General features: G+C 45.0%; 1 protein-coding gene across 1 annotated transcript in view; it reads right to left on the bottom strand.

The window, feature by feature from the left end:
• The window catches only part of Rapgef5 (Rap guanine nucleotide exchange factor 5), a 226,534-nt gene that overhangs the window by 92,025 nt on the left and 106,546 nt on the right, over positions 1 to 27,963 (bottom strand). Inside the window, exons 8-9 of the mRNA XM_051152513.1 lie at positions 16,167 to 16,240; positions 5,393 to 5,518 (exon numbers count right to left, since the gene is read on the bottom strand). Coding sequence (XP_051008470.1) covers positions 5,393 to 5,518; positions 16,167 to 16,240 — 200 coding nt within the window. The remainder of the gene's footprint in view (positions 1 to 5,392; positions 5,519 to 16,166; positions 16,241 to 27,963) is intronic.

Below are 27,963 nucleotides of genomic sequence, written 5' to 3'. Positions count from 1 at the left end.
CCAAGCCCAAAGTCAGGATTTTTGTTACCAAGAAAAGTGACATGATTTCAGTGTGGTAACTTCTGTTTTATAGATGGGCAACTTAAGGTCTGAAGACGTCACTATTACATCTGAAGTCTGGCGTTTAGTATAAACAACGATGCTAGAAATTTCTATTTCCATTTAAGTACTTTTTGGGTTAAATCATTTTAATGAAAAGCTTTAAATACTGATTAGATTATTTGAAATTATTCTCACCTAGATATCGAGTGAAAATTTGAATTCAAACTGTGTGGTAAAACGACCCTTCCCTTTCCTGTATTTTATAGAGAGTAAAAACATTGTCACCCTACATTTAGCCCTACTTTTTAAATGAAGCAAAGTCACAGAAACCAGCTTTGGGTGTGTAATATGAGAGTGACAGCCATCAGGCTACTTTAAGCCATGCACTGCTCAGCAGTTCCTTAGACAAGGAGGCCCTTTGACATCTGCAGAATTGCAGGATGAGGCTGCAGGAAACAGGGGTAAAGGAAATTCCGGCCCAGGGGGAGTGATAGCGAGCTTTCCCTGGCGTAGAGCATGCCAAGCCTCAGCTTCAGAGTGAGCCAAGTCCCCTTCCCACCCACATCTCATGAGTGAGCTGGAGAAGGGGAAGGAAGTAGGGTGGGTCCTCAGACTCAACAAAGGAACTGAGGAGAACTGGGTGGGGAGAGGCCGGGTGGAGACAGAGCCCCTCAGGAAAGCTGAACAATCGCTTATGTACACTTTCTACAAGTGGGCATCCTCATTGGGGGGAGTCGGTTCGGGAGCCACCCCTGGTGTAACACACAGTGTAAAGTATGCAGAGCACAAGCGACGTTTCAAGAGAGACAGTCTCAGTGTTCTGGTAAACACGACACCTGCATTCCAGAAAATGGCACCCACGTCTGCAGAAAGGTCAAGACACCCGCTTTACGGACACTAGAATGTGCAGAGTTCCAAGTACCTTGCCTTTCCTTCCCTGCCTCCCTGTGGTATCTTTCCAGCATTCTAACCCCTTCCTCCAGGGCTGCCTGTCTCATGGAATTCTTCTTCAGAGACAGCATGCGTCCTGTCACCTGTTCCTGTGTGTCCTTACTCCAAAGACAAGTGCTGAGGGAAGATGAGTTCCCAAGACAGCCACACTGGAGTTCACTCAGCCTAGCTCTACCTAATCATGGCCACCCTTGGTTTTCCAAACGGTCAGACTGGAAGAGGCTTCAATTAGAATTGTTTAATTCAAACCCAAATTTATTTTAAAAACAAGGTCAAGTTTTATCTCTGCTATAGGGGAGGATCTAGTGTCTCTAGCTGTAACCAAGCCCCCTCCTCTCACACATCTGTATCTCTGTGGGTTCTCTGTGCATCCTTTCTCCTGAGCCACTATGTGTATTGATGTCTTTGCTTCACAACCAGGCCAGCATCACGAGGAGTAGTGAATAGCTGGGTGGTGGCGGCACACGCCTTTAATCCCAGCACTTGGGAGGCAGAGGCAGGTGGATCCCTGTGAGTTCCAGGCCAGTCTGGTCTACAATGTGAGTCCAGGACAGCCAAAGCTACACAGAGAAACCTTGTCTCAGAAACCAAAGGGGGTAAAAGTTTAGTGAATAGATGAATACGAAGTGAACATTCTAGAACAACAGTATTTGCTAAACTAACTCAGAAGACATAGGTCAAAAGAGCAAGCCTAACATTAATAGCGACCTCTTCCGAACAAAGCAGATGGCATTGCAGCAAACAGCAACATTTGGCCAAACGACCAGTTCACTGGGGGGATAACTAGATATTTCAAAGTGATTGTTCTGGAAACAAAACAAAACAAGTCTATGTGTTCTCTATATTAACAGGCAGCTAGCAATTCATAAACCAGATATACATTAAGATCCAAGGCAATTTCACCATAGCCCAGGAAAACAAAGCAAGGTCAGTGACTCATGTTGTCTTGGGACAAAGCCCCAAAGACAGCATCATCCTGGTGACAGACAGAGCACTCCTGGCCAGGTGTGTTGGCACAGACCTATAATCCTGGCCCTCGAGGTAAGACTGGAGGACCATGAATCTGAAGCCACCCAGAGCCGCACAGTGAGAGTTGTCTCAAAAGATAGAAATAAACAATACAACAACAACAACAGCACACTTACTTCTACTGTGTTCAAGAAACAGCCAGTCTTCAAAGATTACTAACTATGAAGTAGAACCCACATTCTCAGTTACCAACTGTCAAGCTCTGTCTCATGCCTATGCAGCATCTAACATCCACCGCCTTCTCAGTTCCCACAGGCGGGCACCTCTCACCGCCTGACTGCAAGGACTCTGGAAGGTTCTAGCCAGTGTTTCCCACTTCCTCACCCACTCATTCCTCTGAACTGAAGCCAGAGCCATCTGACAAAGCCCACGGCTGCCTGTGTTACTTGGTCTCTTTGATGGTGTCCCTTGGCCACAAGGACTCATCTGGACTCACTCGGTGGCTTCCTCGGTCTCTCACAGGTGCATGTCAGCCTTTCTTCCTGGCCACCCCTTTCCACTCCGCAGGGTTCACCAGTGGCTGGTTCCTCTGTCCTTCCCCACCATGCCCTTCTCTCTGACCACTAGTGCAGAGCTCCTGCTTGTCCCTTTCCTCTACTGAGACGACCACAGAGTGGAGACTCATACATTCTATGCCCACATAAGAGGTTAACTTCTTCCAAGAATTAATGACTCGGTGCTAGCTCTCCTAATTGTCAACACTTAGAAACAAGTGCTGTCAGTTTTGCCTATGACTGGCTAATAGAACACTTACACTGAGAAACAGCATTGCATTTTAAAATTTTTCCTCCTGAAAGACCTTGGCATAAGTACACAGTGAAACTTTATTTTATGACTGCATGAATTTATAATCATAGCATTTCTCAGTTTAAAGATAACACTAGAAGTGCCCACTCAGAAGACTTTAGTCCCCTTCGATTTGTGATAGGACAGGAAGGGCCAGAAAGGCTTTGTTTTGCTGCGTTTATGCCATGCCCAGTAGTTATCCTACAGAGTTACTTTCCTGTTTGGGCACATACTTATGAGAGGGGTGGAAAGTGGTGTTCTGGAACTGGGGAACAGAGTTGAGTGAAAAGAATAATCTAGTAAGCAGTTGGGACTCTAACACAAGTGTTGGGCTAGCTAACTTCGGCCAGGAGAGGTAGATGAGGAAATCTGCACGCAGTTGCGGGGCTGAGTCGGGACTATGGAAGTGAGGCAAGGAAGCTGTGAACTTGGATGTACTCTGGTGAGCTGCAGTTTCCGCTGGTGCTGTGTGCTCCAGCTGAGCTTCCACCAGCGAGAGCAGAGGCTCGGGGTTGCAAAGAAGCTGAAACTGGGTGCTGAACTTAGCAAAAGTATTGTCCCAACAGATTCTCAAGACAAGAGAGGTTAAAGTAAGGTCAGAAGACTGGGATTTTCAGATAATGACTGTAAAAACACAGGCACCTAGTAAGCCACCGTTCCTTTCAGGAACAGCACATCGGTTTCAGCTCTGGGCGCTGACTGGCTCAAGTGGTGTCATCCTGCAGACAGGGATCACACTGCAGCTGAGTTTTCACTTGCTTGTGAGAAAGGAAGGCCCTTGACAGTCACCTTCCCTTACTTTAAGCTCCACAGGAAATCTGCGTGGGGAAAGCCATGATTCCAATGTGTGCTTATATTTTGCTCTCAGATGCAAACATTTCAGAGCTGTGAGTGCACCAGTCACATGACATTCACGCAAGAACTATCAAAAACATTACTGTTCCATTTTAGAGAGTTTAAAAGCAACAAAGAAAATAATGATAGACTATACTGAAAATCTTCACATGAAATTTCTGGCTCCTTTAAAAGCCTTCCCAATGACTAGCACCCGCTTTGCATTTCTAAGGTTTAGAGGGAGTTACAATGCGAATCGCCATGTCTACAATATTCTGGGTTATAATACAAAACCAAGGCAACACAGGTGTCCTGTGAGCAGCCTGGGATTCCTCATAGCCTAAAACCTAGTTCCTGTGGAAGGAGATTGCCGTTTGGTGTTGAACAACTCTGCCCTATCACCTCATCCGCAGTCACCCGTAAGATACAGAATTCATTTAAAAGGCCAGCAGGAAAGAAGAACACCTCAAATTACACTATGGCATGCTTTCACGCCATCAACAGTCAAGGCTCACAGTGCATCTTGAAATCAAAAGGCGTATGATGAAGGCTGCTGGTCTCCTAACTGAAATGAATCCACAGGGATACCATCTTGGGAAGCTGAAGCTACACAGTAAGATAAACGAATAACCTGAGGGTACGACTGGGTGAGACTCAGGCTGCGACTCAGGCAGACTTCAGGGTGCTGTTCACAAGCACTGGATCTTTCCTGCAATACCCAGCAAAGGGTAGGTGTCTGAATCGTCCAACTAAAAAGCCAAGAGCTAGCCCTACAACAAGCTCAGTCTCAAGGCTTTGAAATTATCCTACCATTCCCGCCACTCGAGGTGTCAACTGTTAACAGCGTTTAGCCACCAAACTGTTGAAAATAGTCCGTGTTAATAAGCTAAACAGCTAGCCCTGGCGGTCCCAAGCCATGCCTTGCTCAGGAAAACCCTGTCATTTGTACAGATGGACCTGGGGCTAAAAAGACAGGTAGCAGCTTCTTCTCCCCTGAAAGGCTTGAAAATAAGATGTGAAAGAGAATTTGTTGCTGGGAGAAAGTCAAGAGAACTGTTCTCCTTTGTCAGCCGTCCTGGACAGTAACAATCAGTGGTTACATATGTGGCAAAAGAAAGCGGCTACATTGTCTTCCCAGCCGGAGGGCAGCCCTCGGCCCTACGGCTCCGGCTGAATAACTGCTTTCAGGGGGCCAGGCAGCTTGTCCTCCCCCCAACCTCCCAGCGTTCACTGTACCCACACAATGTCACTCTTGTTGGAACATAGCGTTCAGAAAGCTACTGGGAAGTCTCCATCCTACCCGCCCTCAGCGGCCACAGCTATAGTCTGTTTTTCTGTCCTTATCTATTTCTAGTGACCCAGGATACATTCCTTTGGAGAAGAGATCTATGATCAAGGTGGACATAAAAGTACGCTGGAATGTTCTTTCAAAAATCTGTGTTCTCTGTATTATTTAATGGGACACAATTTCCAATGGAAGGCCAGGAAGCTGTGAACTCAGAGCCATGTTAGATATGCATTTGGGGCTGTCTAAATTTCCATGGGGCTTATTTCTGAGAGGAGTTCCATCACGAGCCCAGCTCCAAAGCCACTAGCTTAAGAGCGCAGAGAATCAATCTTTACCAGCGATGCTCCACAGAGATAAAGTCTTAAACGATTACAGACAAAATAGTCTTGCCTTCATATATGCAACCAAACAGGACCATCTTCCACTCACTCAAACCCACATCCCCAAGAGGAAAAGGCTTACTTGTTCCGACTTCTCCAGTTCTTTTTTGTCCGTCTGTAGAAACTGACAGTTTTCTCTTGCCAGCTTCTGGACCAGCTCGATGCGGCCCGTATCATCTCTCTCTCGAAGCTTGCACATCACCCCAGCCTTAAGAGTTGGAGAAAAAGCGAAGATATACCTAAATCCACAGTCCCAGGACATGTCAGCACGGCAAAGTTCACCTCATAATAAGCGCATTTTCCTTGTGGCCCGAGTTAAGTCGTGGCTTTCGTGACCGATTTCGCCTTTCCAAAATGAAATCTGCGTTATTTTAACGTATGAGACTTCAGATCCAGAGTGCGTATCAGCCTACCCTAAGAGCAGGAAAGGCAAACTAAATCATTTGCTACTACGTGTGTGCCTGATATGCTGGCATTTGTTTGTTCCTGACAGCCTGTTTCCTGTTACATAAGCAAAGCCTAGCAAAAGGTTAAAAATTCATGGGAAAGTTAGCCAGGAACCACTCTGGCAAAAACGGTGAAGTGATACAGAGTCCTAAAAATAACAGTCTACAACTTCCCAATTCTTCAGTTCCAGCGGGTCATTCCACAGACAAACGCAGTTACCAAAAAGATTAGGAGATAGACTTGGGTTTTTTTTTTTCCCAACTGGAAAATTACTATAAGAACACAAGTGGCCCTCATGAGCACCGAGTAACATCCATTAAGCATCATGCATTTCTTTATATATTGAAGGGCTTAAAGTAGTAATAATAGATAGGAGTTTAGAACAGGAAAAAAAAAAAAAAAAAAAAAGGCCACTCTAACACAGACATTATAAACTATTTCTACTCAAATTCTTTCCCAAATGGTTCACACAGACATAACAAAGTGTGGTCTAATAAAGAAACCTGAAGCTAACTTGGCAGGGTTAGTCAGAGCCGCTGGGTTTATTCACCCAACATAACCTACAGGATTTGAATATACTTGGTAGTGTGACCAAATATGGGGACGGGGGCTCGAGAGAGTGTTCAAGCTTCATGCTCTGAATGGCTTGTCTTGAAAGTCACCCACACTGTCCAGTGGGTATCACAGAAACAACACTGGACATGCAAAGCAGCAACTTTATTCTCAAGGGCTCAGAAGGAAAGAAATTCTCCAAGCAGCCATCGCAGACCCATAGAGGGCAGCAAGCAGAATTCCCCCACTGAAGAGAGTCTGTGCTTCTAACGTTCCTCACACATGTTTTAGTTTCTTTCCTAAGTTTCCTTGGACAAGGACCTCATCTTATCTTAAGACATCCTGTACATGGTGGATAGCCAGAACTTCTGGAAAGTCCCATACCACCCTAGATAACTCTTGACGTTATTTCATGTCAATCCATGAGCACAGTGTTCCCTTATCCACTAACACAGTCTTCCTAGTATTAAACATCTTTACTGCAATCATTTGAAATTCTCCAGATACATATTTCGAGTTGTCTATTTTTATACATCATTCAAGAGACTTTGATAAACACCAACAATAAATCCTGAGGCTGCAGAATTAAACTCCTCAAAGTCCCTCACATCCTGGGAGTTTGTGTTCAACAGAGGAAAAAAGACTAACACACACAGACACACACCCCACAGACACACACCCACATACATACACACCACAGACATACCACACACACATACCACACACACACACACACACACACACACTTACAGAGATAAACATATATACACACAGAGATATATACACACATACATGCGCGCACACACACACACACACACACACACACACACACACACAAATAGAAATACTGGATGGTATAGAACAGGAAGGAAAATGAAGTAAAAAGGGACAGAGGGGGGCTGGAGAGATGGCTCTGAGGTTAAGAGCACTGGTTGCTCTTCCAAAGGTTCTGAGTTCAATTCCCAGAAACCACATGGAGGTTCACAACCATCTATCCTGAGATCTGGTGCCCTCTTCTGACATGCAGGTGAAACATTGTATACATAATAAACAAACAAACAAATAAATAATAAACAAGAAAAAGCCTGTATTAGGTTTAAAAAAGAGGGGACAGAGGCCCCCATTTAATCAGATTTCCTAATAAGGTGGCATTTGAATAGAGACTCAGAAGAAGCTGGGGAAGATGATGCCAACATGCAGAGGAAGTGTGCTTTAAGCAGAGGAGCAGGGGCCCACAGGCTTGGCACATCATCACGGTAGGGCCGAACCGGCAAGGGGACAGCCACTGAGATGGCCAGTGAGGTGCAGGGTCCAGACACATGGCTTTCTTACAGGCTATATAAAGAGTTTATAGTCCTAAACGGATGTTTGTAACCAACCCCTCCCCTCAGGGCTCAGGAAGAGGAGGCACGGAAGAGGAGGCAGGAAGATTTTAGGAGCCAGAGAAGACGGAGGGCACCAAGGAAGCAAGGCCTCCTACACACAGCAGAACGGACGCATCTATCAACTCAGCAGACCGTGGCAGCAGGCACAGGGACAGCACGGTCTGGAGAAGTGGACACAGCAGCCATCCCTAACCCAGAAGCTATCTCTAACTGATAACCGCTTGCGTATGAAAAACTAGTTCTCTTCAAGGGAGTCTCACTGGGGACAAACCACTCTTCAGGGCAGGCCTCACGCCCAGCAGCAGACGGCCGACAATATTTTCAAAAGCCTTACAGGTCCTTTGCATATATGCTACGGCTTCCAGTTTTCTGTTTTTCTGGGAGTCCCGTGTGTACAGATTGTGTCTCTGCATCTATATGTGTTTATTGTACTTTTCTTTGGCTTTTTCTTCTGTTTCCTTTGTCACATTCTGGTTTGTTTGGTGGTGTTGGTATTATTATTATTATTGTTGTTGTTGTTGTTGTTTTCAGTTTTTCGAGACAAGGTTTTTCTTTGTAGCCTTGGCTGTCCTGGACTCATTTTGTAGACCAGGTTGGCCTCGAACTCACAGAGATCTGCCTGCTTCTGCCTCCCTGAGTGTTGGGATTATAGCATGTGCCACCACATATGGCAGTTTTGTTTTACCTTATTTTATCTTTTAGATGCCTGTTTGGTTTTTTTGTTTTTGTTTTTGTTTTTGCTTTTTGAGATAGGGTTTCTCTGTGTAGCCCTGACTATCCTGGAAGTTGCTCTGTACCAGGCTGGCCTTGAACTCACTGAGATCACCTGCGTCTGCCTTCTGAGTGCTGGGATTAAAAGCATCACTACCACTATCTGACTAGTTGACTTTTGTTTTGTTTTGTTTTTTTAACAAGAGACAGAATGTGAAATCAGATAGGAGGAGCAGTGGGGAGGATCTTGGAGAAGTTGAGGGGTTGTAATCAGAATATATTGTATAAAAACCCTATTTTCAAGAAAAGTAGAAAAAAAAAAGCTAAAAATAAAATAAAATACAGCTCTATGAAGTGACTGTAGATCACACTAATGAACATGTTTCCTAAAGCAGGGGTAATATGTTTTGAAAGTTTCTATCATAAATAAATAAAAAATGTTTAAATAAGTATGTTCATCCTGATTTCAACTTATAGAATATATAAATACACTGAAATACCACATGCATATATATATGTACACATACACAAACATTACATATATATATAGTCAGACAGATGTTTGTGTGTGTGTGTGTTTGTGTGTGTTTATGTGTGTATATGTGTTTCAATTAAAAATAGATTCATGTTAGCCTGGAAAAGAATTTTGCCTAATATTAGTCATACCTACTGTATATACTTTGTATTGCCAAAGATAAATACATTCAATTTAAGTTTTAAAATTAAGTAAATGAATTACGAAGATCCACACAGCAATGAACTAAAGAATCATGTTCTCTGCTTTTTGGAGGAGAAAATTAGGACATTGAACATTTGGCACCTTGCATCAACAAGTTAATACTGCTTTGAATAATAATAAAAAACCCCAGAAATTACAGACGTCACAGGATGTAAATTTTAGTTTAATAATGGGAGTTATAATAATTAGTCTTCATTAAAATAAGCTGTTACTTAAAAAGTAATCATGTTTCTTAGTTAAGATATGAGCTAATGATATCCTATCAGATGTTATAAAATATGTTGTATTTAAATTTGGTATTAACTAATCTGTAATACAACGAATAATATTAAAATATATGACCGTGGGGCTGGAGGGATGGCTCAGCAGTCAAGAACACTGTCTGCTCTTCCAGAGGTCCTGAGTTCAAATCCCAGCAACCACATGGTGGCTCACAACCATCTATAATGTGATCTGGTGCCCTCTTCTGGTGTGCAGACAAACATCAGGCAGAACACTGTATATGTGATAAATAAATAAATAAATCTTTAAAAAATAATGTATCAATTAAATATATATATATATATATATATATATATATATATATATATATATATATATATATGACAGTGTTTTGCCTATAAATAAAAAGTTTGGATTCCTGAACAATATGAAACTTTTTGGAATGGCTTGAGCAGAGGATTCCCACAAAGGGATTTACAGTTTAGAGGACAGCTGCGTGCAGTGGGGAAGATGAGGACGCTGGGACCAGCAGACCATGAAGATTAGTTTTCACCCAGGATGCGCCTGGGAGCTTGAGGCAGCGGAAGCGATAAGACTTGATGGGCATCTGGTTGCACTTCCAAAGTAGCACCAGCAGACACTGTTTGAGAGCTTCCCAAATATTTGTAAATATTTGGGGCGTATAGAAGGGAGGTGCCTACTTGAAGGACCCTTAGGGGTGGGGATTGGCAGTCTGTAGGTTTAAAAGCAAAGGTGAGGGTGGGGTACGGGGCCGGGGCCGTCCAGAGTACAGGCCGCATTGTTCTGGTTGTATGCTAGGACAGAAACCAAAGAGCTGAGTGCAGTGTCTAGAAATGGGAAGACACCGGGCGTGGTGGTGCACGCCTTTAATCCCAGCACTCGGGAGGCAGAGGCAGGCGGATCGCTGTGAGTTCGAGGCCAGCCTGGTCTACAAAGTGAGTCCAGGACAGCCAAGGCTACACAGAGAAACCCTGTCTCGAAAAACAAACAAAAGAAAAAAGGAAATGGGAGGATGCAGAGAATCTGGAGACAAGAAGAGCCTGCAGCTCCCTGGCTTCCAGTTGGTGGGGTTAAGAATCTGCCAGCCTCCCGCCAGCCAGAGCATCCGGGTGAGACGCTTCCAAACAATTTTCAGGTGGTTAGGGGGCAGGTTCGCCATCACGCAGCCAACAAGAGAATCCCAAGGGGCGGAAGGGGGGTGGACCGTGTGGTAGATGCCTCCCCACCCCCACCCTCCACCCCCGCTGAAGACCGGCAAGAACGGGAAGTTTTGCTGGCTCGATGGAATTGAGATGATGAGGGTGACACTGGAGCATGTTTATCTCTGTTAGAAATCATCTACCACACAGGGAAATTTGACCACAGGAGAAGAGAGGGGGAAGGAGGGTGGGGGAGGCGGGGAGAATGTAAACACCGATGTTCCACCCTCTGGGACAGGAGGCGACCTGCAGGTGGGCATGTCCTTTTTTCCGAGAAGTTACTGACTAAAGAGTAGGGATCTGGGGAGGAGGTGCCGGTGGGACTAGAAGCAAAGGCACATAGCAAACATCCGCGCGGTGAATGCTAGCACAATGTCCACACCAGGCCTGACAAGTGACCGTCTCAGGCTTTGCATTGCAACTACTGAGCGCTGCGGGTTACATGCTGGAGCAGCAAGGGGTGCTGGGTAAGCAGATGGGGCTAGGCTATGTCCAGTGATGCTCACAGAAGTGGCTCCCGCTTCCCGCCCGATGCTGCCACCCTGCTCCTCCTGTGTGACAACCCCCAACCATAAAAATTATCTCGTGGCTACTTCATAACTGTAACTTTTGCTGCTATGATGAATCGTAATGTAGATAAACACCTGACATGGGGGATATCTGACAGGCAATCCCCAAAAGAGGTCACGACCCACAGCTGAGAACCACTGACCTAGACAGAGCATCACTAGGGGCCGTTTGATTTTTTTTTTTTTTTTTTTTTTTACTCTTAAAATGCTTTACCACCCTAGCCTTCCTCCTAAGGGCCTATTTCTTGCTTGTCAGAATTTTAGTAGGCCCTATAATCTGAGATGGTGCCAAATACATGGTCCAATCATGAAGATGTGTTTTCAATCAACGCAATGGAGAGCAGAAGGGAAGAAACGGCACCAAGTACCCTCCTCGTGTGGTGGGGGCACAAGGAAACTCCGTGGGGGGGTGTGTCTACCTGCAAATAATTATTGAGTGTTTTTACATCAATGTCCATGAGGAAAATAAGTCTGAAATTCTCCTTCTTTATTGAGTCTTTGTGTGGTTTAGTTACCAAGGTGACTGTGGCTTCATAAAATGAACTTGGCAATGTTCCTTTTGTTTCTATTCTGTGGAATAATTTGAGGAGTATTGGTATTAGACTTTATTTGAAAGTCTGGTACAATTCTGTACTAAAACCGTTTGACCTTGGGCTTTGTTGTTGTTGTTGGGAGACTTTTAATGCCTGCTTCTATTTCCTTAAGGGTAATAGGTCTACTTAAATTGTTTATCTGTTCTTGATTTAACTTTGCTAAGGGGTACCTATCAAGAAATCTTTCCGTAGGCAATGGTGGCACATGCCTTTAATCCCAGCATTTGGGAGGCAGAGGCAGGCAGATCTCTGTGAGTTCAAGGCCAGCCTGGCCTACAGAGCAAGTTCTGGGACAGCCAGGGCTACACAGAGAAACCCTGTTTCAAATAACAAAGCAAGAAACAACAAAAGAAAAATTTCCATTTCTTTTAGATTTTCCAATTTTGTAGAGTACAGCTTTTTGAAGTAAGACTAGTGACTTTTTTGGATTTCCTCTGTGCCTGTTGTTATCTGCCCTTCCCTGTTCACTTCTGATTTTATTAATTTAGATATTCTCTCTCTGCCTTTTAGTTAGTTTGGCTAAGGATTTGTCTATCTTGTTGATTAGCATTCTTTAAAGGTTCTATTTCTAAGCAGAAGAGAAATGTCTGGCATCTAGAGAATTCTTCTGGTCTTACCTCTGACAATTCTTTCTGTTCCACGTCACCCTCAGTGGTTCACTGTCTGCTACTGTAGTGGAGATGTTGACAGCCCACTAACCAACAGATAGAATGCAAGGCAACAAAGGGAATGTGTGTCCCGGACCAGGCAGGGATGGGCCCAGCTGGGAGTGCTGGGAGCCACTGTGTGAACACAGTGGATGGACCCCGGCAAGGACCGAGAGTCCCAGGCAGGGCTCTGTAAATAACTGTGACCTGCTTCAGTGGCAGAGCACAGGGGGGGATGAAAGGTTCTGGCTCTGTTTTTAGTTTTCACAAAAACACAATTTGTCAGGAAACTCTTCATCTCATGATGAGGATCCTAAATACAGGCTTTTTTTTTTTTTTTTAAATAAGGAAACAGTTTTATCTGAATCAAACACATGGGTGCAGGAATCAAATATTTGCATCTTGCATTTTAAATAACAATGTTATTAGTTTAAAAATTATGTTTCAGATTAATTTAACTTTTATACTTGTTTCATGTTTTATTAAAGAAAGATATTGCTGTCTTGGTTTTCTAGCTTCTATTTAATTTTTTTGGTGTACTAATATTTTCATTAGATAATTCTAGATCACTCCTTACAAAATCACTATGGGGGGTGTTCAGCGAAGTTTCTGGGTGGCACTTTATTCCCTGGGGGGGGGGGTGTCTTTCAGCCCAGAGAGATCACAGATTACCATGGTTCATGAGATAGTGAACTTGGAAACACAACATAAAACCAGATGTTCTCGGGGTCCCTTTCACGGCTTTGTAATTTAGTGATTTAATTCAAGAAACCCATGAATTTATTAATATATCTTGGGAGCTTTGCTAGGGACAAACAGGCAAAATAACTAGGAGCCCTTGATCCAGACTTTCATGTTCATGGTCTGTTTAATTTATCTATGTGAAATTAATTATAAACAGTTTATCTAATGCTGCTAAGCCAGAAAAAGAGAGAGAATTAATGTGTGACTGTCAGAAGAATTATTTAAGAGCCTATTTCAAGGTCTCTCTTGGAAGAAAAACATTTTCTGTAATGTATAATTAAAGCTATTCTTATGGGTTCCAGTATGAGCAGTGTTACCAACGCCAATGAAAAGTCTGTTTCCTCTATGAACGGACTCATGTCGAGTCCGCTCCCTTGGGAGTGAAACTGAAACATGGGCAGGCATCCTTTAGAAAAGGACACATAGAGGACAAATGAGCCATCTTCCCATTTTAAAACAATGACTGTGGTACCTTAACACTAAAATTCACTTTTTCTGGGCTGGGGAGATGGCTCAGCAGTAAGAGCATTTGCTGCACATGCGTAAGGACCGAAGCTCAAGTGCCCGGTGCTCGTGATGAGTATCAGACCATGTGCACACCTAAGACGCCAACCTAGCTCCACGTTCAGTGAAAGGCCTCGTCTCAGGCCTCCACGGGCATATAGGTGAGCACGCGCGCGCACACACACGCACACACACACACACACACACACACTCCACCATACGCATTCTTTCACACACACAAATCACTTTTTCTAGAACAACAGAGCAAATCACAATGTAAAAGTTGTTACCAAGAGAAGTTAAACCAAGTTTCCACCTTTTGTGAAAGCCTGTTTTTAATAACAAATCACAGCACAAATTCTACTGGCCATAAATTCAGTACGCCCAAATACATTCTAATTGATTATTATGCAATATGTTTTAATACATTAAAAATTAAAAGTTGGAAGAGAAATTCACTGTATGATTTTCTGCCTTTTGGCTTTTGCCTTTGGAGATGAGGTCTATGGACCGACCAGTGGCCTCACATCGGTTCTCCAACATGAATGACATTGAACCTGTGACCTCAGTCTTCACTTCCGCAGTGTTGAGATATGCACCATCCTGGTCAATTTCTGCGGTGCAAGTTAAACTCAGTACTTCCTCACCCTCCTTCCCTGGCTCCCCTCCTTCCTTCCCTCTCCTTTCCTTTCTTCACTTAATACTCAAAAACACCACCTAATTTCAGTAAGATTGTCCGCACTCTGTAGATGGCAGAAAGGCAGTTTGCGTAGTGGTGAAAAGCAAGCAGTACGGAGGAGCAGGCTGCCTGGGTCAGAATCCCAGACCACTACTCACCACCCCATATGTAAAGCAGGGCTAATTATAACCTTGTAGGACTGGGTGTAAGGCTTTAGTGCGTCGTCGTCGTCATCATCATCACCCACAACAACAACAACGACAAAGACTCAGAGAAGCGTCCAATGTGTGTGTGTTGGGTGTCTAGGTTTCTGCACTTACTTTGTCATAGAGAAGGACGTGCGGCTGCAGGAGAATCACCTTTCCCAAGGCAAGGAGTTAAAGGAATTCAGGTAGCTTTGTCACAAAAGTAAATTTTTCAGTATTAAAAAAATTTTTTTAAAACTGAGTTTATGAGTGCATATCTGTGTGTGGGTGTGTGCACATGAGTGCAGGTGGCACAGAAGGCAGAAGAGGGTCCTCATCCCTTGGAGCTGGAGTGACGGAGGTTGTAAGTCACCAGACATAGCTCCTGAGCCACCTCTCAGGCCAGGAGGCAGAGCCCACAGTAGTACGCTGTTGGACGCTGTGCACTAGGACGGTAGGTTTCCGGGTGTGTTTACTTGCTCGGCTGTTTGGTGCAGTCTGGCTACTGGCTTTGTTTTCTTGCAGCACTGCAGACAGAATCAGGCCCTCGTGCTGGGCACACACTCTACCTCTGAGCTACACATTCAGCCTTCGTGGGCATTTTTCACACCGCTTCCCTGCAACCTCCTAAAACACATTTTATGCACCTGAAAACCATGCACAGTGGGTGCTGCCTTACAAGAATTTACAGAATTTATAGCAGTTAAGGGGCACACCAAAGGCAACAGAAATGGAAGAAGGACTTTGTATACAAACCCGAGTGTAAACACTCTCTTCACTCTGCCCACACAATTCAGCACAGAAATAGGCAGTTTCTCAGGCAGAAAGAGACAATGTTAACAGGAAAAGGGAAGACATCAACATGTGTGACGGGGCATTGGGGTTCTTTGGTAGGTAGAAAACCTACAAGGAATATGACTTCTTCGTATGCCCAAAGTTTTCAAAAGCAACGGACATTCTTTGTGTACACACACACACACACACACACACACACACACACACACACACACACTATATTTTGCTTTTTTGAAACAGGGTTTCTCTGCGTAGCCTTGGCTGTCCTGGACTCACTTTGTAGACCAGGCTGGCCTCGAACTTACAGAGATCCGCCTGAGTGCTAGGGTTACAGGTGTGCAGCACTGCACACAGCTTACACTGATATGTTTTATCATGTACTGGGAAGAAGGAATAGAAACTAGTGTCCCCCTACCCAGGTCTAGCCGATGGACAGGACACTTTCCACAGTTGAGTAGAGAGTGGGGACTGACTTTCACGCGAACTCTGGTGCCCCATATTTGACCACATCCCCTGGATGGGGAGGCCTGGTGGCACTCAGAGGAAGGATAGCAGGCTACCAAGAAGAGACTTGATACCCTATGAGCATATACAGGGGGAGGAGGTCCCCCTCAGTCACAGTCATAGGGGAGGGGAGGGAGTAAGGGGAAAATGGGAGGGAGGGAGGAATGGGAGGATACAAGGGATGGGATAACAATTGAGATTTAATATGAATAAATTAATAAAATATATTTTTAAAAAAAGAAAAAAAAGAAACTGGTGTCAATTTGCTTTAAATATACTCCAGAATGAAGACTGTCTCATTGTGGATACTGGCCCCCTGTAGCCACCCTGGATGGAGAAAGGTACAACACTGCATCATACCTGAGGGTCAGGGTCACCGCTCGCCTCTGTCACGTCTAGGTGCTTGTCAGTTCTTTCATCATCTTGTTCAATCGCTTAAAAAAAAAAAAAAAAGACAAACATATAAGGTGCATAAGAAAATGTTTTTCCAGATAACAGCTTTTCAGGAAAAAAATAATGATAGATTCATTAAACAAAAATGTGTTGATAACTATACATTTGCATGGCCGTTACCTGTCGTACTGGGCATTTGTCATGACGTCACCCGCTGACTCATGATGTCACCCGTTGACTCATGACATCACCCACTGACTCATGACGCCACCCACTGACTCAATGGCAGCGGGAATGTGTCACTCTCAGTTCTCTCCATCGTCCTGATATCGTCCCTTCAGTGCTGTCTTTGCCAAAGGAGCTCTGGGGCTCAGGCAAGCACGTTTTCACATTTTCATTCAGACGAGTACTTTTTAAAAATTATTTTAATGGAGGATTGAACCCGGGGCTTCACACTCACCACTGAACTGTATTCACAGGTCACTCGCTCTCTTAATTTTTTTAAAAGTTGAAACAGTTGGGCTGGAGACAAGGCTCAGAGGTTAAGAGCACTGCCTGCTCTTCCAAAGGTCCTGAGTTCAATTCCCAGCAACCACATGGTGGTTCATAACCATCTGTTATATGATATGATGCTCTCCTCCAGCCTACAGGTATATATGCAGGCAGAGCCCTGTATACATAATAATAAATAAATAAATCTTTTTTTTTAAAAGTTGAAACAGCATCTCACTAAGTTATCAAGGTAAGCCTTGGATACGACCTTCCTTCCTCAACTCTCCAAGTAGCTGGGACTGTAAACTCTCTGTGTGTGTCTCTGTCTCTGTCTCTCTGTCTCTGTCTCTCTCTCTCTCTCTCTCTCTCTCTGTGTGTGTGTGTGTGTGTGTGTGTGTGTGTGTAAGCGGTGTTCTCGGTGACAAGATAAATGTCTACATTACAAAGGAAACAGTACTTTATGGCTCAGTTAATTGGTGCACTGTCACCACAAAATTTGAGCCCTGGGTTCACTTTTCTCCTTCCTCGTCACCTTCTTATCACTTGTTGTATTGCCCTTTCCTATTGCAGGATATTTGTTCCTGTTGTGAATTCTGAGATTGTGAACTGTAAAACATGCATTCCTTGTTTGGTACAGTTCAGCCCTAGCACACACCTCTATTCCAAGAGCTTTCTGTACTCAGGATTTGGTAAAGTTAACCCTAGGTCAAGAGGTGGAGCAAGAAGCCAGCTGACAGGGATTAAAGAGGAGGAAGGACTTTACATTGGAGGGTATTTAGGACAGCATGGAAAAGAAGAGGGCTTTTGAGCTTTGAGCTAACAAGCCATTGGCCTTGGGTTCTTTGGCCTTCTCCTCCTGGGCTGTCTGCTGAGCTGGTGAGCTTTCGGGGAGTTTTCCTCTGAGACGTGAGCTGAGTAGGAAGGTCATCTGGGTGCCTTCTCTGTCTCTCTGAGCAAGCAGGTTCCCCTTTCCCCCCAGGCATCTGGTTCCTGAGTCTTTATTGATAAAATTGAATGATTGGGATCTTCCTTAATAAAAAACAAAAAACAAAAAAACAAAAAACGACACTTTTCTTGTGTCTACATCAACCTCCTACACAAAGCCCTGGTTCCAGCCTCTTTTTATTTGATCCAGCATGGCACGACTGCTAATCAATCTCAAATATTGTAAGCACACGTGCCAAGCTCTGGCCTGTGGGCCCCTTACCTTAGAAGTCCGCTCACTACTGAGAGGTCCCCCCTCTTCAGGTTTCCTGGGGTCTCTCTTCTCACACAGACACTCAGTCAAAAATGTAACGTAGACAACTCTGGTCTAAGCCTGGTGGCTGGACAGCTGTCTGATACGTACAACTGTTTGTGTACCGAGAGCCTACGATGTGCTGGCACTGGAGTTATCCCCACAAATAAGGCATGGAGTGCACATATTATCTGGGCAAACAGTCAGTTACAACTACGGAGGAATAAATGTAAGATGAAGTGAGGCTGTGGAGACAGCGCCAGCAATCCCCACGCCACTAAACAAATCAACGTAAACACAATCTTTTAACTAAGCTAAGATGAAAATCATACAAGAACAACTTTGAAATAGTTGCCCCAAACTCACAGGGAAGATGATGGCAGCTAGGAGGACACTGGGTGGTACTCCTCTGTGATGGGACAGACTTAAGGCTGAGCTAAGCAGCCACGACAGGACACAGTGATACGTGACAAATCACAGTAAGTTTAGACTTGAGCCAAAGGACAGGGCAGAGCCACCAAAGAACTTGTAACACTAGATGCATTTGTTCTCAAGTTCTGTAACTTATCTGTGGATGATGATAGAAATCATGGCAGCGAGCAGAAACAGAGGGACCAGTCAGGTGACTGCTACAGTAGCCTTCCTTAGAAATGGAATGACTTAGGCCGAGGAGGCAGCAAAGAGGAAGATGAACATGGAGGATTTAGGATGAACTCCACCTACAGTGAATTGAGCCTGGCAGGGAGGCGCAGGGAAGAGAGATGACAGAAAATCGGTGGTCAGAGATGCTCTTGAGCTGGTCTTAGGCAGAGTCCTGTGTTCACTGTAACATCCATCCTCCTGCCCTCTTCGTTAAAAGAGGCCAAATGCCTACAACCTCCCACCCTCACAGCACTCCTGGGCTCAGTTTGCATTATCTGTGGACTTAAAAATATTATGCTTTCTGCTGAGCAGCGTTTAGATTAATCATTTCACACACATTTGCATGGCTTTGGCACCAGCTGTGCGATAACTTTCCATTAAACCCCCCATAGAGCTATGCACACAGTATGGCCTTGTACAAGCAAACGTGGGTGAACGACGCATGGCCAAGGGTGCAGAACGGCTCTGGTCGGCACCACTTGCAATAAGCTGCTTCTCTGAACTATTCATGAAATAAGGGGGGATAGTTTCCCTGCTAAACTACACAGATAACCAGACCACGCCTACAGCCGAACATCCACAGGCTAAGCAAGGGCAGATGCTTTGGCCCTGTTTCCAGCAAAAAGTCTCATTCATGCTTGTTCAAAGATGTCCCCTACTGCTACTGTGGGCCACTTAGGAGGGAATTTAAAGGGGAAAAAACTGCTAGGAGAGCCTAGGAAAGAAAAAACAAAATCTAGAGAAACATCTTTATCTCTTCTTAAAAAGGCAACAGGCCTGAAAGCACGCAATTCAATTGCACCAAATGAAGTTCCTAAGAAGTCTTATCCTGGGAGCAAGTTAACATTGCACGAACGGAGGCTTCCACCACACGACAGCAAACAATTCTTGGGCAGTTCATCTGTGCTTTACTTATTTTCTTCCATTCTGTGAACCTTTATTCTTTTTGAAAAAATATTTATTTATTATGTACACAGTGGTCTACATGTATACCTGCAGGCCAGAAGATGGCATCAGATCACATTATAGATGGTTGTGAGCCACCATGCAGTTGCTGGGAATTGAACTCAGAACCTCTGGAGGACCAGTCAATGCTCTTAACCTCTGATCCATCACTCCAGCCCTTATTCTTAATTAATAATAAAGAAAATAAAACCTTGGAATGTGTTGGCCAAAAAACCCCTATGTTCTGGGGCCTAGATGTTTCTTTTTCTCATCTGATTCAACTAAGATACAGAATATTAGGATAATGCATGTCAACTGATGTTTAAAAGTCAGGCAGAGTTAATACTGACTTTTAAACACACATACACACACACACACATACACGAATAGGTATTATTTTGGGGGGGGGTTCAAGACAGGTTTACTCAGTGTAACAACCCTGACTGGTATCAGACTGGGCTCCAACTCAGAAATATCCACTAGCCTCGGCCTCTCTGCCGGCGCTAACGGCGTGTGCCACCATACCCAGCTACGTGCTAACGGCGTGTGCCACCAAACCCAGCTACAGAAGAGTTTGGAAAGCAAAGTAGAATCAAAAGAAGAGTAGATTAGCATATGTGCAAACAGAATGAGTTTGCCTCCAGCATCAATACTGCATTCATTCACTCATTCATTCATTCACTCATTCACTCACTCACTCACTCGTTCATTCATTCACTCATGCTGGGAACTGAGTTTAGGGTCTTCCCTACCACTTATCTTTCTCAACAATAACACATTTATTCTCATATATTTAAAGATGTCAAATGTCCACTGTCTGGTATTAAATAACAGTGGAAGTTAAAAAAAAATATATAGGCAAAATAAGTGACTTACCTAAAGGGCAGCAGGACTACATCTACATACCGGAGAATAAAGAAAAATGAAGGTCCTATCCCAGCATATAAGTAACCTTAGTCTTAAAAACAAACCTACAGACTAATTATAACTCTCGGGGTGCATGTACCCTGCAGTTCACGTACATTACAGGAGAACAAACTTGTTTATTCTAGACTCCCAAGGATTTATGTTCACCCATGAAATCGTGCACATGAAATATGTAGTTACATTAGGAGACAATCTTTCTCCCTTCGTGTCTCCTAACAGCAAAGCACGAGGAAGAAGGGGCAGGCAGCTGTTCAGATGCCCCATTTTTCTCTTATCTGATCAGATGAGGGCAGGCTGGCGGAGAGTTTCTGCACAAATGTTGATTCTGGGACAGTTCCCTCACAGGAACGACACTTCGGGGGAAGCTAGAAGCTTCGCCTTCTGCCAACACAAACCGCCCCCTTATCTCTCTGCACCACAGAATCTAAAAGCAAGAAGCAGCCTTTGAAAGTCATGTTTGGCATAACAAAACAAAAGGGTGAGATGCAGAGCAGCGTGTCCTTTGAATAGCGAACAGCAGGGGCCTCGTGGGAACTGAGTGTATGTGAACTGCTTAGCGCCAATCCACGCAGGAGTACTTAGTCTAAACGTGTCTATCTGTAAGTTAGCCAGGAGGGTAGCGGAGAGCTGGGGCTGACCGCTCCAGAGGCTCTTCCAGCCTGCCTTCGTAGCACTCCCTTTCTTCCTTCCAGCTTCTCTTATAGAACATGGTGCGTTAAGTACTGTGTTCTCGTCCCACCCTTCCCTTATCTCCTCAGTCTCCTTCCACGTGCCCCTGACTCCTTCTCAGATTCATGACCTCTGCACTGTTGCACACACACATATGCATGCACACACGCACATGCACACACACATGCATGCACACATGCACACATACACGCACGCACGCATGCACACATGCAGACACACACTACTTATGAGTCCATTAGTGCTGTCTGTACTTATGTGTCTATGGCTGATCATTTGGGATTGTGTAACCTGCCTCGGGGTCATCCCTAGAGGAAGCCGATTTTTCTCTCTCTTCATTTTAGGTAGGTGCTTGTAAAAACTCCCCCACGCACACTGGCATGTTGACTGGTGCTCTCATTACGCAAAGCTGGGAGGGAGGAAAGGGGACCCCGTCACTCACTGTTTACACAAACTAGCGTAGGCTGGAGATCGGTGTAGTTTGGAGATCAGATGGAAATGTTTCAAAAAGCCAAAAACAGGTCTACCATGTGACTGGGCGCCACCGCTCCTGGGCTTGTCCCCAAAGCACGGGAAATCCTGCTGCAGCTACTCGCTCAGCCCTGCGCATGGATGCTGTGTCTGAGGCACCCAGGAGACAGGAACAACCTAAACGCCCTTTGACTGGGAAGTGGATAAGGAAAGTGTAGCACACATACACAGTGGACCTCTACTCAGCTGTACAGAAAAACGGAATTTGTGAGGAAGTGGAGAGAACTGAAAAACAGCGTGTGGGTGAGGTAACCCAGATCCAGAAAACTAGTGCTTTTATTTCCTCAGGAACAAGTCACTTTCTTATTTGCTTTTTTCCCCCTCTTAAGATTGCCTTTTAATGTGCACGAGTGTTTTGTCTGCACATATGCATGTGCACTACATGCGTGTCTGGTGCCCGTGGAGGCCAGAGAAGGGCGTCATATCCCCTGGAACTGGGGTAGACAGTTGGGAGCCACTATGTGGGTGAGGGGATCCAAGCAGTGCTCCCCTATGAGAGCAGCCAGTGCTTTTAAGCGCTGAGCCATCTCCCAGGCCCACAGAACAAGTTCTCTCTCCCAACAACTTCTTATGATAGATACTGAGGAAACTCCCCCAGTGACTCCACTAATGTCATCACCTAAGCCGAAAGTGTAGCCGGTAGCTTTTCGCATGTAGTAATTTATTTTTGTTTGAGACAGGACCTTGCCACGTTCCCTTCGCTGGACTGGCCCTTGCTGTGTAGTGCAGGCTGCCCTGAAGTGCAGCAGAGCTCCTGCTTTGTTCCCACTGATGCTGTGACTGCAGGGTCCCTTAATGTCTCCTCCACAGCTTCGTGAGGTAAGACCTGCACTCACAGGGGGCACCTCACACACCACATGGAGCAGAGCGTTAGAGCAGGGATGCTTCTTTTAAAAAACAATCAGCCTGTTTTGTTTTCAAAGAACTTACGGGTCAATACAAGCTTTTCCTGCAGATACAAATTCAGCTTCTCAAGTCACTTGCGAATAGTCAGAAAAATAATTTACTGAAACTTTGCAGAGTTCCGGATGTGGCAACAGGAGCCTCCCTTGCTTATCAGCATTTTCTCTTGGGGTCTCACCTGACACTCAGGCTAAGGGGCTAGGCAAGCATTTCACACCTTCTGTACAGATGAGGAAACATCCAGGTGAGGCCCCCACCCTGGGCCTCAGGTATATCTGTGGCTGGGCTACAAAGGCACCAGTACTGGCCAAACTGCAGGACAGACAGTCCTTTCTTGGTGTTTTGTTTTTCTGAGATGGTCTGACTGTAGCTCAGGCTACCCTACGGCCTCCACTTCCTGAGTCCTGGGTTTATTGGCCAATGCTACCACACATGACCGATGTCAATCTAGGAATGGATTCCTTTCCAATCTTGCCCTGTTCAGGGAAATATAACAGAAAGATTAGAAAGGTTAAGATTAAAATGCCTTAGAACTGGTACTTTTCACAGGTGGGAGCACTGTGTGTATGCTGGAGTAGTCTGGGTCCTTCATGCGTTCTGTGGGTTGTGGACATGAAAGTGTTAGGAAAACGCTGCACAGTTTCCAGCCACAGCAGGCAGGACCCAGTTCCTCTTTATGTAACTAATCAGCTGTTGTTTTGTACCACCCTGCAGAGGGCTCATAATATTTTTTTAGGACACCCCTCCACAATACACCCTGCACAGTCAGCAAGGAACTCTCTCTGTGTGAAGTGGCAGGGCAGCCAGCTGCAGCAACACGCGCGTGTGTTGCCAACACACTGACAGCCGCTTCCGAACACTCAAATCCCTTCTTATAGTAAAAAAAAAGAAGAGCCGTTGCAAACCTTCACTGCATCCGTGGCAAGGCTTGGTTTGAAAACTGGGGGCGGGGTTGTCGGTATTTTGCACCCTAGGGCATCCACACAACACGGTCTTCAGCCTGGATTCGCCAACCCCCCCCCCCCATGGCGGCCAGTGATCACCCACCACACTTCTAACCACCTGTGTTCTCTCTGGCCTGGTTTGTTCAGCCTGTCAGCTGACGATGAGACTTTTCATTTCGAACCCCCTTCCCATGTCCTTCCCTTACCCCACAAGCCTGCTCAGGGCTCTCCTCTCTCTTTGTCTCTTCCCTCAGTGATCAGACCTGCTGCTGCTGCTTCAGTTTTCATTCACCAGTCTTGGCTTCTATCTCTGCCTTGGCCTGTGAGGCCCAGGCACACACTAAAAATCACACACCGAATCCCTGCATCTCTGTACAAGCGTGACATCAGCTGTGGACAAGCTCCTATGGCAGGTATGGTGGCACAGCCTCTATCTCCAGCAGGTGTGGTGGCACAGCCTCTGCCCCCAGGGGGGATCAACCCCCTGGGGTGTAAGGCGACTGAGATCCCAGTTACACGTAGGGCCTCAGACTCCAGCCTCTTCCTTCTCCTCCTCGCTCCTAGTTCCTGGCCAGAGGTGAGCAATTTTCCTGTTTCACAGACTCACAGCACGATGAGCCACTCTCCACACCCACAAGGCAATGGAGCCAACTGGTCATGACTGAAACTTCAAGCCCTATGGACAATAATGAGCCCCTCTGTCTTCCTAAGCTGATTTCAGTGGTGGAAAGCTGATCTGCACAGGCCCAAGGAACGTAGAGGTCATTTGACAGCATGTGAAGGAATATAGGAAGGTAAGAATAAAAATTTAAAAAGCCCAGTCCCCATAACAAACACGCTCCACTCAGCTCTGGCCACTGCAGCACACGATGGCCTCTCACTGTGAGGGTACTTCCGTTTAATCTTCGTCCCTCCCTAAGGTGCCTTGCAAAGATGGACTGAGGTGCCTAGCTCCTGGTGTCGGGCTAATAATGTGATGCCTTGCTAACACATTACATATCTACTTAGCATCTATGTAGCAGGCAAGTGGGAAACTGAGTTTCCATGAATAAAAAGGTACATATCATTTCCCGAATTAAAAAAAAAAAATTTAATTACTCAACTTAGCAGTTTTGCCAACACTTTTTTTTCATTTAGCATTTAAAAATTAAAAAAAATTTTAATTTGTTTACTTTACATCCAGATTGTAGCCCCCTCTCTCGTCTTCTCCCAGTCCCACCCTCCCTCCCTCTTTCCCCTCTTCCCCTTCCCCCACCCCCTAATCCTCAGAAAGGGGGGGAGCCCTCCTCTCCTATCATCTGACCCCAGCCTATCCAGTCTCATCTGGACTGCCTGCGTCCTCTTCCTCCGTGTCCTGACAAGGCCATCTGTCAGCGGGAAGTGAATGGCGCCACCGTCCGTGTCAGAGGCAGCCATACCCCCATACTATGGGGCCCACAGAGAGACCGTGTTGCCTCTCAACTACATCTCAGCAGTGATCCAGGTCCTCACCGCGCATGGTCCTTGGGGGGTGCATCAGTCTCTGAAGCACACACCCCCTTCCCCCAGCCCAGATTTGTTGGCTCCATTGGTCTCCTTGTGGTGCTCCTGTCCCCTCTACAGCCTTCTACCCCCCACCCCAACTCTCCCGTAAGACTCCCTGTGCTCTACCCCAAAGTTTGGCTGTGAGTCTCAGCATCTGCTTTGAGCCCTGACTGGGTAGAGTGTTTCAGAGAACCTCTATGGTAGGCTCCCGTCCTGTTCCCTCTCTTCAACCTCTTCTCCTGTCTATTCTATCTGTCCATCTGAATGAGAATTAAGCATCCTCCTTAGGGACCTCCATGTTACTTAGTTTCTATAGGCCTGTGCATTGTAGTGTTGTTATCCTATATTATGTGGCTAATATCCACTTATAAGTGAATACATACCATGCCTGTCTTTCTGGGTCTGGGTTTCCTCATTCAGGATGATTGCTTCTAGTTCCATCCATTTGCCTGCAAATTTCCTTGTTTTTAATAGCTGAGTGGTATGTCATTGCATAAATGTACCACAGTTTCTTTATCCATTCTTCGGTCAAGGGACAGTTAGGTTGTTTCCAGATTCTGGCTATTAAGAACAAAGCTGCTATGAACATAGTTGAGCAAATGTCCTTGTTGTATGGTGGAGCATCTTTCGGGTGTATGCCCAGGAGTGGAATAGCTGGGTCTTGAGATAGAACTATTCCCAATTTTCTGAGAAAACACCAGATTGATTTCCAAAGTGGTTGTATAAGTTTGCACTCCCACCAGCAAAGGAGGAGTGTTCCCCTTTCTCCACGTCCTCGCCAGCACAATGTAAGGTGAAATCCCAGTGTTGGTTTTGATTTGCATTTCCCTGATGACTAGGGACATTGATCATTTTTTTAAGTGTTTCTCAGCCATTCAATATTCCTCTGTTGAGAATTCTCTGTTTAGCTCTGTACCCCATTTTAAAATTCAATTATTTGGTTTGGTGGTGTTTAATTTCTTGAGCTTTTTAATTATATATATATTTGCATATTAGCTCTCTGTCAGATGTAGGGTAGGGTTGGTGAAGATCTCCCAGTCTGTAGGCTGTAGTTGTTCTGTTGACAGTGTCCTTTGACTTACAGAAGCTTTTCAGTTTCATGAGGTCCCACCTATTAATTGTTGGTCTTAGGGCCTGAGGTGTTGGTGTTCTGCTCAGGAAGTTGTCTCCTGTGCCGATGAGCTCCAGGCTGATTCCTACTTTCTCTTCTAATGTTCTAGTGTTTAGTGTTTCTGCTTTTATGTTTAAGTCTTTGATCCACTTGGACTTGAGTTTTGTGCAGGGTGATAAATATGGAACTATTTGCATTTTTCTACATATAGACACCCAGTTAGACCAGCACCATTAGTTGAAGATGCTATCTTTTTTCCCCATTGTACGGTTTTGGCTTCTTTGTCAAAAATCAAGTGTCCATTGTTATGTGGGTTTATTTCTGGGTCTTCCTTTGATCCACCTGTCTGTTTCTTTCCTAGTACTATGCTGCTTTTATTACTGTTGCTCTATAGTACAGCTTGGGATCAGGGATGGAGATACCTCCAGAAGATCTTTTTTTCTTTCTTTCTTTAGTAAGTATACAGTGCCTGTGTGTACACCTGCAGGCCAGAAGAGGGCATCAGATCTTATCATAGATGGTTGTGAGCCACCACGTGGCTGCTGGGAATTGAACTCAGGACCTCTGGAAGAGGAGCCAGTGCTCTCAACCTCAGAGCCATCTCTCCAGCCTTGTATAGGATTGTCTTAGCTATTCAGGGTTTTTTGTTTTTCCATATGAAGTTGAGAATTGTTCTTTCAAGGTCTGTAAAGAATTGTGTGGGCATTTTGATGGGAATTGCATTGAATCTGTAGATTGCTTTTGCTAAGATGACCATTTTTACTATGTTACTCCTACTGATCCATGAGCATGGGAGATCTTTTCATCTTCTGATATCTTCTTCAATGTATTTCTTCAGAGACTTGAAGTTCTTGTCATACAGGTCTTTCACTTGCTTGGTTAAGAGTTACACCAAGATACTTTATGGTTTTTGTTTGCCAACACTTTTCTTTAAGTATTTACTTTAAATGAAATGATGAACTACACTTGCATGCACTTTCTTATGTTTCTAGTAATTTTATGAGACATTTGTATTGACATAGTTACTAAGAGTTAAATTATTTACACGAATGAAGTCATGACCAAGCTATGGAGCGTGCCATGTGTCTTGGCTCTGTACTGGCCACTAATCACCCCTATGCTAACAAGTCTGCAGACTGATGGAGCTGCCTTGTGGGTGCCCATCAGTGCACCCCTGTTCCCTGTGAGAGCTCCCCGGATTGGTGATGTAAGTACACAGCAGATGCAATTTGGAAATTTCCAGTAGACGAGTCCTATCCTTGGCCAAAACAGGTTCCTCTCCTATGGTGACAACCACAAGTCCATTTTTAGAGATAAGGCGCTCTTGCTACCCCCGTGAGGCTCTGGAGCAGGGGAAGGCCTAGCTGCCTCCAGTCCGATTCTAAGCTCTCTTAAGATTATCTTCACTTAATAGACAAAAAGCTAAGCCCCAAAGACCCAGTCTGACTGCATCAAAATGCTCTAAAAGCCTCATTGTTGGAAAGGAACAAGAGTGAAACTAAAAATAAAGGAAGCAAGCTCCAAACAAGAACGGACCTGACTTGGTTCTAAACATTGGAGCCGTCATGACTTAACCTATTTTTTTTTTTTTATGTGCCCCTATGCAACTTCCTTTTCTCAACCCTCCCGCTTCTCGAACCACAGATCCAGACAGACCAGATAAGTGCTTGCTGCATGGCTTTCCAGCCAGGTGGGCAGCAGTCTACCAGAATCAGTCAGGAAGACATGCTAGCAGTGAGGAGGCTGAGCTAAGAGGCAGCTGAGCAGCTGCCCTGGAGCCAGCAGCACATGCAGCCGGTGCTCCTCACTCCTGCACACCTG

The sequence above is a fragment of the Acomys russatus genome, chromosome 1 (assembly GCF_903995435.1).
Source record: "Acomys russatus chromosome 1, mAcoRus1.1, whole genome shotgun sequence".
NCBI classification, from domain to species: domain Eukaryota; kingdom Metazoa; phylum Chordata; class Mammalia; order Rodentia; family Muridae; genus Acomys; species Acomys russatus.
This window is presented reverse-complemented; position numbering and strand designations above follow the sequence as displayed.